The sequence below is a fragment of the Ostrea edulis genome, chromosome 5 (assembly GCF_947568905.1).
Source record: "Ostrea edulis chromosome 5, xbOstEdul1.1, whole genome shotgun sequence".
Classification (NCBI taxonomy): Eukaryota; Metazoa; Mollusca; class Bivalvia; order Ostreida; family Ostreidae; genus Ostrea; species Ostrea edulis.
The window spans coordinates 42,212,052-42,228,494 of NC_079168.1; the positions used below are offsets into that span (position 1 = coordinate 42,212,052).

Consider the following 16,443-nt stretch of genomic DNA (forward strand, 5'->3'; position numbering starts at 1 on the left):
ATGCACATTGGAGATGATGAACAGGAATTACTGTCATGAAGACAATGATTCATGAATTGACATAGTAATCTACTGATACGACAGGTTTATGAAGAGTATTCAATCACAGATATGCTATTCAATTTGTTCTTTTATTTTTCAATTCATTTACAGCATATATTGCTTTAAATTGATGCATTGATGGTCACAGTAAATGTGACCATGGACTTGTCCGCCATGTTGGATTTTTTTTTAAATCTCGATCTCAATCCAAAAAAACAGCTTTCAGAGTAGCCATAAAAAAATTGAGTCACGGTGTTTTGAGTGGGTCGGTCGTGTTACAGCAAACATACAATTTTCTAAGGATGGCCTCACCTTGGTCCATATCTAAAGATTTTCCCTATATATTCGCATGTAAAACTTTAATCCCTTATTGTGGCCCCATCCTAACCTCTGGGAGCCATAATTTTAACAAACTTGAATCTGCACTATGTCATTCTTGGATTTCTCGAAAAAATCTCAAACTTAAGTTGGAGTTTTCTTCTATTTGAGCAGTCAAAATCTGAGTAAAATCTCAGACTTAAGTCCAAGTTTTGACATAAGTTTATTTCGAGAAATCCATGTAAGCCCGGAAGCTTCCACGTAAATTTGAACTTGTCTGTGTTGGTTAGTTTACCAAAGTAGTGGCAGAACAAGCATTCTGATTGGTCAAGAGTAATATACCCGCATTCCATAAACAGTTTAAATCTCTGACTATTGCTCGGAAGCTTAGTGATTGGCTGAATCACATCTGCATATTTATGAGAAACGAAGAAATTGTCCCACAGAGAGCCACGTGTGAATGGGGAGAGGAGTGTATGTTTCAGTGGTGGTTTGCGAGGATACACTCCACCAATTTTGTTAAACTTCTGTGACAAGGCCGATTTTGACCCTTCGTGGGCCTACTTCTTTACAATTTTGGTAGAGGCCTTCATGCTCTACATTATGATGCATTTAGTTTTTCTTACACGTGTGGTTGTAGAGAAGAAGATTTTTGAAAATTGGTCAATTCCCGCCCCTAAGGCCCCAGGGGTGCAGGAGTCCTGAAAATTACAATTCACATCTCCCTTGTCCCAAAGATGCAACATACCTTTGAAAACAATTGGAATGGTAGTTATCAAGAAGTTAAAAATGTTCAATTGTTAATGCAAGATGAACTACTGATGACAGACGACGACGGACGCAGACCAATTGCAATAGATCACTTGAGTTTACTCTGACAGGTGACCTCAAAAACTTCCATAACCCTAACAACTGTCCCCTTTGATTTTACAAAGACACATCTCCTTGACCTAAGATTACTTAAATTGATTACTTCAATTACATCCTAGTATTGTGGTTCCCTACAAAATGCAGTGTCCCACAGTACGCCTAAAGTATCATGAAATGTAATATCGATCATAGCTGGGGCAAGACAATAGATGATGTCATAATACATTTAGCTCCTATTTCCATTTTGTTGCTACAACAATATTCTTCCTTGATATATAAAATAAAAATTTCTTTGTGGACATTCATTAAATTTGTTGAATCATTTTAGAAAATTAGATCATAAGGAATGAAAATAATTTTAAAAAAAAATTATCATGGTTTATGATTAAAGCATAAACTGTCTTCTCTTATTTTTCATCAATTAAAATGTGCAAAAATTACTTCCATTCCTTGAACCAAAATCAATAAACATACCTTATGCTTTTCTAGCATCGCTTCTGCTCCTTTCTGAGAGCCCTCCATTTTGTTGGTACTAAGAATGTTTTCTCCTTTATCCAACCAAATATTGAGATCAGAGATGCCTGTTTCCAGAGACTCAACATTAGGAAGCACTGCTTTGAGGTATTTAATACGCTCAGGGATTTCTTTTCTCATCCTCACTATGACTTCTTTCTGAACATTTAGAGTCTGCAGCATATCATTGACGAGATCTTGACTGCTGTCTTTGACTAGAGACTGTGCTGTTTTGGTTGTTGTTTTGAAGTCATTTTCCATCTTTGGTATCTGATCACTGCACATCTATAAAAATATGAAGAAACATTCCATGTATGTAGGTAACTGAACTTCAGAAAGTATGACCAAAAGTATTGCCTGGCACACAGTGTTTAAAGAGATATAACATACTGTCAGTGTCATAATGGCTGACTTCCTCAAAATACAAATGGAAGATAAATATCAGCAATATATTCCATGTTCTATCAAATCTTCCTGTCTAACTGAATAGCCCAGTGGGTTACCATGGAATCATTAGATTTTGAATAGCCCAGTGGGTTACTGTAGAATCATTAGATTTCGTGGAAGCTCAATTTCGGGACTTTGTGGGTACCCTTATCCTACAAATTTCAAACCATAACAAAATACCCAATAATATTTCAATGTACAGAAACCATATCCACGATATCACATCCCAATGAAACTGTAAAGTTTGGATAATCCACAAAAATTAGCCACAACAAATTTAATCCACAGTAATGCATATAAGGCTGCCAATTTGTAGATCATGAGGTCTTGCAGGAGTTTTAGTTTTTTTCCAAAGTACTTTCTACTAAAACTCCATTTTTTACTCAATCAGGTGAATTTAACAGTTTTCTCAATTTCAAATTAGTATTGTAAATTGTCTCCACTGTTCATCCACAATAATTTTCTCTGCTGTGTAATACTTTCTTAACATTACACAACTTTCTATATGCACTAGTAATGTTGAATATCAATACATGTATTTCTTATTCTTTCAAAACTGACATTTATCTTCTGCAAGTGTAATCAAGGAAGCAGATAAACTCGGGATAAAGTTTTTTTCACGTCTGTCATTACTCTTTTAGCAGAGAGCAAGCTGAAGTACTTACAGTCATGTCCTGTAAATGGTCTTTAAGGTTTGAGTGAATACAGGGAACTGGCTGAATCATCAGCTCTTCTGCATTCTTCAGCCACTCAGAGATTCTGTTTACTCCTTCTGAATATTCTTGTCTTCCTCTTCCAATAATTTCTACCTTTTTGAATTCCTCAAAACTCTCTGTGACAGTTTTGAATTCTGTATCTAGGACTGCCAGAGTCTCACGAATTTCCTCTGCCACTGGTTCACGACAAACTTCCATGAGATATTTTCCCGAGTCTTTGATCTGCTGGAGTTTGTCTTGATATTCTTGAATCTCACTGAAATGCTGCTGTTTTTCTTCATTGGATCGTGACATTACAGACTCTCCTTCATTTATAAAGGCAGTCAATGATTCAATACCACTGCTATATTGTTTCCAGTTTTCTAAAGCACTTTCTAATTTTGATGGCACATTTCTAATCTCTTCAGACACATTTTTCCACTGAGCATTTTCCTCCTCAACAAATTTCTTTACTTCTTGCTCTCCTTCTTTTCCTACAAAACAAATTTCTATCATGAGAGCTGTAAGTGTAAAGTATAAAACTTCTCCAAATCTGAACACCCTCACTCCCGGAAATCAACCAATCCCAAACATCCCAACAATCCTTACACAGAAATTCTCAACTCATGATAAAGGCCATCTCCAATAAAAAGGCATTGGCCACTTCTTGTTCATTCGCCATTAATAATGAATTGTTCCCTCACAAACCGGCCACGTTATTATACAAGATGCCAAGTGTCAAAGATGTGATCAAAAGCATCATTAATGATACATAACACATCCATAATTCATAGTTCTTTCCTTATATCAATAAACTTGATACCTATTACATGCATTCACTTTTCACTTCATGCCCAAAGTAAACCAAGCTAAACAACTGAAATGGACTATCGATATTCAAATGTCCATGAAATCCCTCTAAACTATTTTTATGAAGTAATGAAGAATCAAAACTAATATTTAACGCATAGTGAAAAAAAGGTTCAACTCAAATTTCAATAAATTATCCCATGTCAACAAATAATGTTTTAGAAACAAATGCCCCCAGTGTGGCAATATTGAAAAGGAAAAACTTTTCATTAAGAATGTCTGTAATGATAGTGAACAAGAGTACTGACAACGCTACAACAAGAGCTGTATCCTGGACCAACTGGAGGCCTCGAAGCAGTAACTAGATCCCCCCCCCCCCCCCCCCCCGGGCAATTCCACATACCCTCTTGCATAAATCTGGTGCAAAACCATGTCACATTGAAATATATACCTGCTGATTTTCTCCACACCTCTGCCTTTTTGCTCAGTTCTGTGGACAGTTTACTGTAGGTGTTGAGCAACTGCTGAGTACTGACGAAATCTTGGTAGTCTTCCATTAGCTGTTCCACTTCCTCCTGTTGTCCCAATTTGTCCGTCCACATTACTAGTTTAGCCTCTGCAGACTCTCGCAGGGCCAAAACCCTCTGTTGATACTCCTCAAACTCTAAACGCTTTTCACGGCGAGGAAATTCTTTCATCAGTGCTGTAAGACGATTTGCTAAATTATCCATCTGGGGCTGAATTAGGAATTCTCCTTCATATTTACCAGCTTTCTTCACTTGATAAAAGAATGTTTTCCAAGAGTCTGCATCTTTAAAATATTCCTAAAAATATACAATTCAAAGGTAATATTACATTGTAGAGCAGTAAAAAAAAAATGTCAATGTTAAAAAACATGTCAAAAATTAAAGATATTTAGAAATTTTCCAATAACATAAAACAAGAAATGCCTTCAACAAACAAATTCATTTTCCACATATAATTAGAACTGCATTACTAAAATAATAAACATCTAAATAAGATAATAATTCTGGAGGATTTAAACTGCTTCCTAAAGAGTGTGCAGTATACATACAACTGATTCCTGTAGCAGTTTGGCTAGCTCCTGTGCCAGATCCAGTCTGTCCTTGGCATTTTCTGGCTGCTGTTCTAAGACTTCCTCTCCTTGATTTAACCAGTCCCCAAACTTTCCAAGCTTTCCTGGAAGACTGGCATCTAATTTCCACAGCCACATTCTAGTCCGCCTGGCAACATTGCACCATTTTGTGTTCAGTTCAATCCACATAGGTTCTGTGATTTTTACTGCTTTTTTAGCCAGACATTTCTCTGCTAGTTTCTTATATACAGCTTCTCTTCTGTCAAGTTCAGCTTTAAATGCCAAGTAGTCCTACAATATATATATGTCTCTTGATAAAGACGCGGGTTGCGTCGAAAATATGAGTTTTAAATAACCAACAGTGTCATGGCCTTTTCAGTGCTTTTATATATATATATATATATATAAAGCACTAAATAATCACAACTAGGTACTGAAAATTTTCGCCCCAGCCCGGGGTCGAAAACCAGCGACCTACGGCACCCACCGCCTAGCAAGATTGTCAAACCAGTGCGTAAGTCCACTCGGCCACAACGACTTCCCTAGAAAGGAAGCTTTGTTATGCTCCTAAAGCGCTACTTATACACACTGATGCAATCCCACACAGTCGCTGTGTCATTCAGTGTTTAAGATATTTTATAAGGAGAGTGGATCTCTCGATGCAATTGTATAGAATATTTTAATATAAAGCACAAACAAACAATTATAACACCCAACCTTACGTTTACCCCTAGGATCTAAACGATACATGTGAAAATCAATTAATTAATATATAAAGCACTAAATAATCACAACTAGGTACTGAAAATTTTCGCCCCAGCCCGGGGTCGAACCAGCGACCTACGGCACCCACCGCCTAGCAAGATTGTCAAACCAGTGCGTAAGTCCACTCGGCCACAACGACTTCCCTAGAAAGGAAGCTTTGTTATGCTCCTAAAGCGCTACTTATACACACTGATGCAATCCCACACAGTCGCTGTGTCATTCAGTGTTTAAGATATTTTATAAGTCTATATATATGATATATATATATATATATATATATATATATATATATATATATATATCATATATATAGACTGCTAGTGATCTGGTTATGACATCAGTAAAGTGTATAGTAGGTATGTACCATGTATTCCTGCTGGCGGTCAGTCACTGGCTGATCTACGATTTGTAAAACTTCTTCAGCCTCGGTGCCTAACCAAGTCATCAGATCTGTATAGTCGTTCATCTCCTGTGTAGCCGGGTCCTTACTTCGCCTTCCCAACTTAAATTCAAAGGAATGATATAAACTGCACTGCATTCAATATATTGAATGTTCCGTGAATAATGAAAATGTGTTTCATTAAAAACTAAAAACATTAATTAACTTGCCATCCACAAATATCTTCTATACATTTCTATATATTTGTACTTTAAAGGGAGTAATTCACTATCCCCCCCCCCCCCCCCCATTAGAAGTATATTGATCAATCCAGCAAGCAATTGAAAACTTTTGTAATTCGCTGTAAGGTCATATATCATGACAGAAGCCCACTATAGAGAGTTTATTATTTTTGTGTAAACAAAGATTGAGGTATGTTATTAATTACAAAGTTCTGAAAATGTATCATTATCGATCTAAGTTTATGACATATATCACATCTCAAAATATTCTTTAGGTAAAATGTGCCATTGAAAGTTAATTAATAACAATGCTTTAAATGGCAAAATTAACATTTCACTGGTTTGTTCATAAACAAGGCTTTATTCTGTTTACATAACACAGAATTTGGGCTAAAATATTGCTCTTATCCTTCCATTAAGAAGGTCAAAATTTTGGTTGAGAACTTTAAATGAGTTATATTTTTAATGTTTAATATTAACAAGGGGCCCATGGGCCACATCACTCACGTGAGTCACCTTGGCCCATATTTAAAGATTTTCCCTATATATTCATATGTAAAACTTTGATCCCCTATTGTGGCCCCATCCTTCTCTCGGAGGCCATGATTTTAACAAACTTGAATCTGCACTATGTCAGGAAGCTACAATATAAATTTCATCTTTTCTGGCCCAGGAGTTCTTGAGAAGATTTTTAAATTATCTCACCCTATTTTTGTGATTATTACCCCTTTGATGGGGGCATGGCCCTTTATTTGAGCAAACCTGAATCCCCTTCACCCAAGGATACTTTTTGCCAAGTTTGGTTGAAATTGGCCCAGTGGTTCTGGAGAAAAAGTCAAAAATGTGAAGCATTTAAAGACAGACAACGGACAACGGGTGATCAGAAAAGCCCACTTGAGCTTTCAGCTCAGATGAGCTATTGCATTGTGGTTCTTAAGTAGGCAGAGATTTTTTAAATAGATATTTGTGGCTTCACCACCCAGGTGTCATGGTGTGAGCAATCTTGAATCAAAATTTTATGAGGATGCATTCATATTGATTTAATTAAATGAACTAATGCAGTTTTTGAGATGAGGATTTAAAAAAAAATTATACTATATATTCATATGTAAAACTTAAAACCCCTCTCTTAACCTAACAGCTTCAGCTACATTTCTCTAAAATAAATGCATGTTCATTCTGATCATGATAAGCTCTTCAGCCCTGTATTATCAAATATTTAAACATTCAACTTCATAACAAATGATACTGCAGTGCAGTTTAATTAAAATCCTGGACACAAATATTTCTCCAGGCCCTCAATTCAAGGTTACATATAATCTTACAATTGTTATTCCATATGCTACAGTAATTTATACAATTGTTCCATAAGAACATCTCTGAGCTTATAGTACAGTTAATAAAACATTGTTATCTGCAAACCATGTTTCAATACACAAGTACCGAATGCAATTTGGATGGCAAGTATAATTGTTAATTAATCTACTTACTGCAGGGTCCTCCCCAGCCTCAGGATAAGCTTTCAGGAACTGAGCAACATATGTCATCACCGATTTCTCATCAGGCTTTTCAACATCTACATCTGTAAAACGAATAACATGCAACTTTTACTAGCAATCGATAAAATTATTTTCACTTTTATTGAATTACTGATTTTGTAAGAATTTAGATTTTAAAATTAGATGAAATATTAAGCTACAGCAATTTGTAGCCCTCCTCTGAAAATTCAAGTCCATCAAAAAACAGGAAGGGCCACAATATTGCAGTTATGTAGGACACTTTCCTAAACACAAAACTTTTTTCTACACAAAATACTTTTTTTTTTGGTGAGTATTGTCGACAGTACTGTGATATTTGTGGGTAGAGAAATGATGAAGCATTTAACTTTTTTTTTCTTTAATTATGGGATAAAACTTGATGCAAGAATGATGACCAGTGAGAGTAAAATCCACCTTTTCAGGTATCTCTAGTAAAACAATTTAATGCTAGGTATTACTTTGTGGTTTTAAGTTTTCTCATCTAGTACAATCAGCTACATCTTACCCTCCGGATCCAGCAGCCGTGGAATGCCAAGATGATCCTCCGCAGTGGAAAAGGCTTGCTCAAGGTTGACTCGAGCTGTCTGATTCCTTACATTCTCAAAGTCTATCAAATCCGGGCGGATGGTGTGAACAATGGCATTAAAAGCTAAGCCATCCCGCCAGCTTTTACCGAAGTCTTTGATTTGTATTCCATATTTCCTGTAAATATACACAACATACTGTAAGAAATCTCTGATTTTCAATGGAAATCAATTTTGGATATGAATTTATGGATGAAGTCTTGGTTTTATCTATCACATAAACTTCCTCACTGCAGGGATTTTCCTTCATTTAAAAAGGAGCTGGATCTCTCCAATAGGATAGTAGGCTGGCATTTGTATGTAATTATTTAACAGTAGTTATAGAAATTAAACAGGGCAAATTATTTTAAGAAAACACTTTGTAATTGTACATACTTTGTGATTGCATTTCCTGTCCAGGCTAGAAGTGCCTTCTTGGCGTTCATACGGAATTTTTCCAATGCTGACAAGGGTTTGTCTGGATCGTGGTCTTGTTGAGCAAATGTGTCTTCAATCTAAAAACATCAAAACTCAGTATAATACAACAACCTTCACTTTCACTGTCTGAACAATTTTCAAACACCTTATTACAGCTATCAACACCAATGATTATACACATGTATATATTTCTGAAGTTTTAAATCAGAGGACAGTAACTCCACATTGCTCCTTTCTTTGAAGAAGAGGGTGATTAGGCCTAGGCTTTTACAGAGCTTGGTGGGTGGCTAGTCAGTCTTCTCAAAAGAAAACAGCAGAAGCAGAGGCAGTGGGGTTTTCCCTAAGCCATCACACACACTGGCGCATGAATATATGCTTCAGGACTTGGTGTGCGCCATTCTCTACCCAGAGTTCCATGCGCTCCTCGCACTACACCTCTGTCAACGGCTTTTTACAGAAATCTTGTAAAAGTTTCTATCATCCAACATTTATGTTTTGGACTAAATATTTAGTCATATTATGATATGTTTAAGGTGCAATTAAATTGATGCTTACTGTACATTGTTTAAAATCGTCGTTTTCTGATCATAAATTTGGAACTACTTCGTAATATGCGTATGAATGTAGGACATACACATGGTGGAGATTTAAATGTAAACATGAAATCAAAAGTAAGAAAGGCTGTAAAAATCACCCGTTGCCAGAACTTTTAAAGGGAAAGGAATCCGAGAATGATTGTTGATATCATGTGATTATATTATCACGTGATTCCAAGCATTGACAGAGGTGTATGTGAAGCTTGCGTAATGCGCCCTCTGGTGAGAGAATGGGTGTGCGCCTCTTCATGTATTTTATTTGAAATAACATGTCCCAGAAAACATTTTCCAAACAAAATAATCCTATACATGAATTCAAAAGCTAAAATTTAAAACAAAGAGAGCTTGTTTCAAATTATGAGCACTATATAAACAGATATGTTCATTTTTTAATTTCCTTCTATCTCTAGACTGTCTAACCTGAAGTACAGCGATTTATTATGCATAGAGACCAAAGCGCATGACAAAATAATTACATAAAGCATAAACATAAAGAGTGAATGCATGGTGAACATACAACTGTAAATGCAGAGCGCATAGTGAACGCACAGAAAAATGGTAAAGTAGAACATTTCAATGACTGTAGCAATATAACAATATAATGATCAATTAAAATTGCTAATCTCTCAGACTCATAAATTCTAAAATGGTCCCACCATTTTATCACGAGTGGGGCCATTGGCCCTAACTGTTCTTTTCCCTTCCCAGACCCTGCTGTGGTAAAATTTATTGACCTTGGCATACATTGGTAACATAGCTTTGACCTTGACCTTTCAGTTCAAGAAGTATGAATTTCAAAAGTTTTGACCAAGGTAACAACCACATTAATGAAGAGGACAATGAAAGGCAGACCAATTTTGATAACAAAGTTCATTCAAGCCAGTATATCTCATGTGACCAATAATCATCTTTTAAATTTACACACATTTATTGTTTCACTTTAGAATGCATTTCCTTTTGTAGATTACTATGATACTTACTTGAAAGTACAGAATAATCGTCCAAATCAAGCCCAGAACAATGGATGGCTTTCCATCAGCAATATCCGAAACATTGATATTCACCAGTTTGATCTGAAAAATATGTCATTCACCACTTTATCTCTCTATGCTACAAAACTTTTGTGACAAATTTGCTTGTCAGCTAAGTTATGTCTCATTCATTGATACATTAAATACTCTGAATTTGTGTCTGATGTTGATGACTTCTAACCTTTTTCATTTCCAGAAACTTGAGAGCTGTAGATATATTGCTGACGTGATGGACACGTTTCAGTTTTCCTCGCTCCATTTGCTGAGTAATAAATACAGAAAAATAAAAATGAGGTGATATCTCTCTATTACATATTGTCTAATTCCTCTGAATTAAATTACATTCATACGAGGGAGTGCATAACACCTTGGGGTGTTTTTTGTTGGTAGTTGGTAGTCTATGCATTAAATTATGTAGCTTCTCATGAGGGTAGTCCTATGGATTAAATTCAAATGTGTGAAATGTGTTAGTAACAAAAGTAACATTCATGAGCAAGTCCACACACAAATAAAACAAGAGGCTCCCAGGCCTTATCGGTCACTTGAGTATTTGTTAAAAGTATCACTAGTCCCAAGGCCTATGACCCCTACTCCCTGGGATCATGAAATTTACAATTTTGGTAAAGGACTACCCACTCCTTCTAAATATCTGTTTAGTTTCAATTTAGTATCAATAGGATTAAAGAAGATATTTAAATTTTTTACACATATACACTATATATACCAAGTTTGGCCCAGCCCTAGAGTCAGAACCTCTACCCAAGGGATCATGAAATTAACAAATTTGGTAGAGGCCTTCCTGCTCCAAATCACTATGCATTAAGTTTTTCTTCAAGATATGCGATTGTAGAGAAGATTTTTGAAAATTGGTCTGCCTGCAGACAATCTCGCAGGCAGACTTTGCCCCACTCCTAAGGTCCCAGGGTGCAGGAGTCCTAAAATTTACAATTTATGTCACCCTTGTCCCAAAGATGCTTCATACAAAATTTGAAAAGAATTAGAATATGGTAGTTATCAAAAAGTAGTTAAAAATGTTCAATTGTTAATGCATGATGGACAACGGATGGTAGACGCTGGCCAATTGCAATAGTGGCTCATGTAAACAAATATTTATGAGAAGTGAGCTCACTCAACCTGACAGACAATTCTTGCAAGCTAACAATGGTTGGTTTCAGTAACTTGCAGCAGCACTTGTGTGCATCATATGCTTGGCCAACTTAGTGTCAAAAATAAAAGAAGTTTTCTGATCAGAAGTTATCTCTAAAGATATTCAGTATGGAGCACCTTGCCTACAATCACCAACACTCTGAAATGAACTTCACTACAGATACCATAATGGTGATGAAAATATTTGTAATATACACGTTAGACCTCATATTCAATAATGGCAGTTGGATTAGACATGTCTGGGCACAGTGCAGATCAATGGAGGGAGTTTGATAAACTGGGATTTAAAGTAGACAAGAAAATCGGGCAATCAATAAATCACAGAATTCCTCACCAATCTGTTTATCAAACAGAAAGAATGTGTGTTGTTTGTATAAACAGATCGTGTCACATGTACTTAAAATTGTTCCCTTATTCCAAATTAATACACATTCACATTTTTACAGACATACTCAATACACAATAGTGTACAAGATGACAGATTGGATCGAACATTGCACTAAATAATATATCATTGTTCAAGAATAAGGCTATGGCAGAGTATCATTTTCACATGGATAAACAAATGCATGCAGATACAGGCCCCAACTTCCACACCTTAAATACCTATAATACTGAAAGTGTTCATTTGAAACTCTTATTTTATTTTATCAGTATGTACTATTCAGTCGATTAAACTTTTAAAATCTTGAAAACATGAAAAACCAAAACAGGGCATTTATACTATAAATCTATAATGAATTTTTCCCCATGAGAATTTTATCTTTTATTTAATTCTTTCAATATTGTATTGTTTCCGACTTTCATTTTTACCATCGGGCATCCCTCATAACAGCCGTTCAGATCCACTGGTGCAAACATATTACACATCTATTATTGTACCCTAGCTATCCAGTTGAATTTTTTTTGTGTCAATTCAAATTTTGAAAGAGTTTGGCAGGGATTATATTTTGTTGCAGAATGATTAATCAAAAAGGTCTACATCTGCATGATATTACACTTTCTGTTTCATCCAATATATCTTCTATTTTTATACTCCAATATGTGTATTTCAGTTTTATAATTTATGATACAAGTATTTGAGAATTGGAACTACAATGTAGTTCAAATGTTGTGATTTATCAAATTGGGTTGATATATTTTCCAAACAGAACACTGATCCTTAAAAAAGTTTAAATTAATTCACTTGAAATTTTGTATAAAAATTCAGTATTTTCACCACCAATTAAAAATTTTTATCACAAACCCCCACTTTTTTTAGTTCCATTATAAATTTTAAGACAAAACCTTGAAAATTATGTGAAACTTTATAAATTGACAGTACTCCTTATCCTTTAAACTCTCAAATTTGATATCTGGAATTATTTTGCACATCAAGTACAAAAAGGTTATTATTTATTTCCATTACTTGTATTAATTTTTTTTTATCTGTATTGTTAGAAGACATGATTAATATGTATTTTATGTACCTGGTAATGATTGATTTGTGTTGCTTATGTTGTGTTGACACCAACAGACAAATCAAGTTTTTAAAATTGAATAAATCTAGAGTAAATTTTAAGTGCAAAAAGGTCATGTTTAGAACACTGTAGATCTAAAACAAATATTGTGACCCAGTTTTTCTTTTTAATTTCCTAATTCTCCTTCTAGAATCAAAATTACACTTCCCAAAAATTGACATTACTCCAAATCTCAGGTGTGAACCTCTTTAAATACATCATATCTACAGACAGGTATACAAAAAATTCTTACATATATTGATCTACTACTTAACCAGTTTCTCAGAAGAGAAGGTCTCTCATTTTGCAACTACTTACCAGTTTCTCACAAGAGGTCTCTCATTTTACAACTACTTACCAGTTTTTCACCAGACAGGGCCTCCAGCAGAGACAGGAGATACACTCCATCTTTTATATCCTCAAATAAATTCTCCACTTTCATGTTTTTCTATAATAAGTTAAATCATCACATCAGATTTGTATGAGTAAATATAAATTCATTCAACAATTAATGTTTTAAAAAAACATTTCTAGTCAGGTAGTGAAGCCATCTAGAAAAATTATTCTATTTTTTGGAAATTGCGATGTGATTTTCCTTAATTAGAAGAAATAAGCATGGGAATCTAGCCAGCCGATGGTCATTTTAGTCTACATGAAATGAAGACTAACATTTTCATATGTTTAAATTTTCCATGTTTTAGCCTTTGATAACTGTACAAATTGTAATGATAGCCATTTCCTCATGAACACGCCGCAGCTGTACACAATGTATGAATACAAATAAATACAGTACGTCTATCTCAACGACTAGGAATTCCAATAAAAATAAAAGTAGAATGTAAACAAAAGAAATAAACTTCATCTTTAAACACATAAGGGTGTATGAACTGTACCGCCTCACACTGGCATACTTTTATCGATAAGCACTTCGTGAAGTATGTTGACGTAAAGCGTGGCAGTTCATACCTTCATGTATTTTCAAAAATACCGTATATACTCGTCTATAAGTCGGATTTTTGGGAGTTAAATTTTGGTCCAAAACTCTATGTCCGACTTATAGGAGTGTCCTAAGAAGATTAGTATTTTTCTGGATGGTGTAATGTATGGCCTAGTATTTTTAAACTACAAAAACATGGACGAAATAAACAAAATAGTTACTGTTTAATTTGTTGAGAATAAAAAGTGAAATATCGATGTCATATCCCAAAACATAATCGGAACATGGATAAATACATAAGAGCATTGATATGAAATTGATTTGTTGGGGAAAAGTATAATATATCGGCGCATTTCTCAAAATATTATTTGAAACAGAGGTAAAAACATTAGAGCATTGATTTGAAATTGTAAACCGATTCTTGAAAAAAGTTAGACCGACTTATAAATGGGTCAATGGCAATTCCCTACAAAATCACCTAAAAACTATACAACCGACTTATTGGCGAGTATATACAGTAAGATTTATTTCTTAAGCATAACACATGATAGTGACAAGTTGCAGAGGGTTGGGAACTGAGCTGAACAATGTACAAGATATCAAGTCAGTTTTAAGTGGCAGAATCTTAAGCATATCATTGACAAATATATTTCTAAGACCTCAAGCAAATTTTCTGCTGAATTTCAAAGGACAGTAGAAAAATTGTTGAAAACATTGTAACATCACCTATGCCATTTCCTAATATATCAAATAAAACTTCTGAAAACTGTCAAAGAAAGACTTTTCTTTATAATTCTAATATCATAAGTTCTATCATTGTACACTAACCTTAACCCTGAACCCTAACACTAGTAAAGCAAAATATTCTTCTCTAATTATATTCAAATGACCTTTAGTTGTAAACTAAGGAGTAAAAACTTTTTGATTCTGGAACAAAGTGTAAATGCTGGAGTTTGTTTAAAATGAGGAAAATAAATCTCAAAGTATTTTAACAAACAACAACTTAGGATCAAAATTTGTTAAAATTATGTAGAACTTTTCGACAATCATTTAATCACTTATTATAATGTTTCATTATGTCAAAGCTACAACAAAAGGTTTCTGAATGTATAAATTTTTTATTTAAATTAAATATGTTTTTAATGATTGGAAAATCTGATTAAGCAGCTCCACATTTCAAACTTCATCTGCATCTCTCTCATTCATACATAAATGCATTGTCACAAACCATGCCTATTGTCTCTGTTCACACTATGTCATAGACAAGGTTGTATGATTAAGGAAGCCCTCAACTTTCATCTTCACTAGCCAAGGGTTTTCGGTCCACTACATTATGGGGAGTGGAATGAATCAAAAACCCTTGGCTAGCGAAGATGTCAACTTTATGGATATTTATGTTCATATATCAACCAATCAGGGAGCTCCCTTAATTTTTTTGGATGAAAAAAACCACTATCATCACATGGCTCATAGCGGAATAATCCGAGGATTGCCAATTCGGAAAAACTGACACATTAACCAATCAAAATAAGTTTACTGTTACAGAATTTGCCTCTGTTAAGGCAGATTTCGTTTAATATATAGCTATATACTTGACTTGCTTCTAATATTTCTTAATAATTTTCGGTTATTATTTGTAAACAAACGTTAATATTTTATCTGTGGGTGCAGTCGTTAAAATATTGAAATCTGTCATCGTGACTGTTATTGGTCAATAAATGATTGTGTAAATTTAATGTTCATGAAAATTGAGGGTTTTGCTGATCATGCAGCCACGGTTTGAGGTAGTGTATACGTAGGTACTCCCAGACTCAATAAGCATGGCTAGCGACAATGAGATAAATGTATTCTGGATTTTTCTCTCAGGATCAGGTGAGGTACATGGATATACATGTACAATTAAATTACTCTCCAATTAATCCTTTATGACAGGGATTATTTTCCATGAAAATTTGTTGGGTATGTAAGATATCTGATGTGGAAGTGGATTTGCTTGGCCTATGAATGAGACAGATCTAACAAGACAGTCAGTGTGATGATACATATCTAGACACTGATAAAGCTGTCATGTTATAATTAATCTGACCACAGGAGACTGTTAACCTCCATCATTTCACACCTCAAACCGCCAAGCTCTATTGACTGTGTCATGTTACCTGCTTAAGGTATGTATTCATCCAATTGGTGAAGGTTTTCTTCTGAACTCTTTCTTGCTCATCTATAATGTAAATTATGCATGAATCAATTTAATGGTACTGCATTCAATGTTTCAGATAAAGAGCAACTAAATATCAACAGAAAAGTTAACTATCCATGTAGCTAAAGCTAAAGATAAAATGGCTATCATAAAGAATAATTATTGTAATTTAGAAACAGAGAAGGAGTGAAAATTGAAGTCTTATAGAAAACAAATGGTATGGCACACTGTTGCCTTGTATAAATAAATACATCAGACAAGATGAAACATGATAAGAATTGAGCATTTAAACTTGCCCTG

The 16,443-nt window shown here is 34.7% G+C and overlaps 1 protein-coding gene across 1 annotated transcript in view; it reads right to left on the bottom strand.

Annotated features, from left to right (window-relative positions):
• The window catches only part of LOC125652300 (muscle-specific protein 300 kDa-like), a 133,522-nt gene that overhangs the window by 100,937 nt on the left and 16,142 nt on the right, over positions 1–16,443 (bottom strand). The window contains exons 3-14 of the mRNA XM_056166081.1: positions 16,103–16,164; positions 13,368–13,457; positions 10,525–10,605; positions 10,293–10,385; positions 8,675–8,793; positions 8,221–8,417; positions 7,668–7,759; positions 5,921–6,058; positions 4,771–5,082; positions 4,147–4,519; positions 2,856–3,379; positions 1,705–2,028 (exon numbers count right to left, since the gene is read on the bottom strand). Of these exons, the coding sequence (XP_056022056.1) occupies positions 1,705–2,028; positions 2,856–3,379; positions 4,147–4,519; positions 4,771–5,082; positions 5,921–6,058; positions 7,668–7,759; positions 8,221–8,417; positions 8,675–8,793; positions 10,293–10,385; positions 10,525–10,605; positions 13,368–13,457; positions 16,103–16,164 (2,405 nt within the window). The remainder of the gene's footprint in view (positions 1–1,704; positions 2,029–2,855; positions 3,380–4,146; positions 4,520–4,770; positions 5,083–5,920; positions 6,059–7,667; positions 7,760–8,220; positions 8,418–8,674; positions 8,794–10,292; positions 10,386–10,524; positions 10,606–13,367; positions 13,458–16,102; positions 16,165–16,443) is intronic.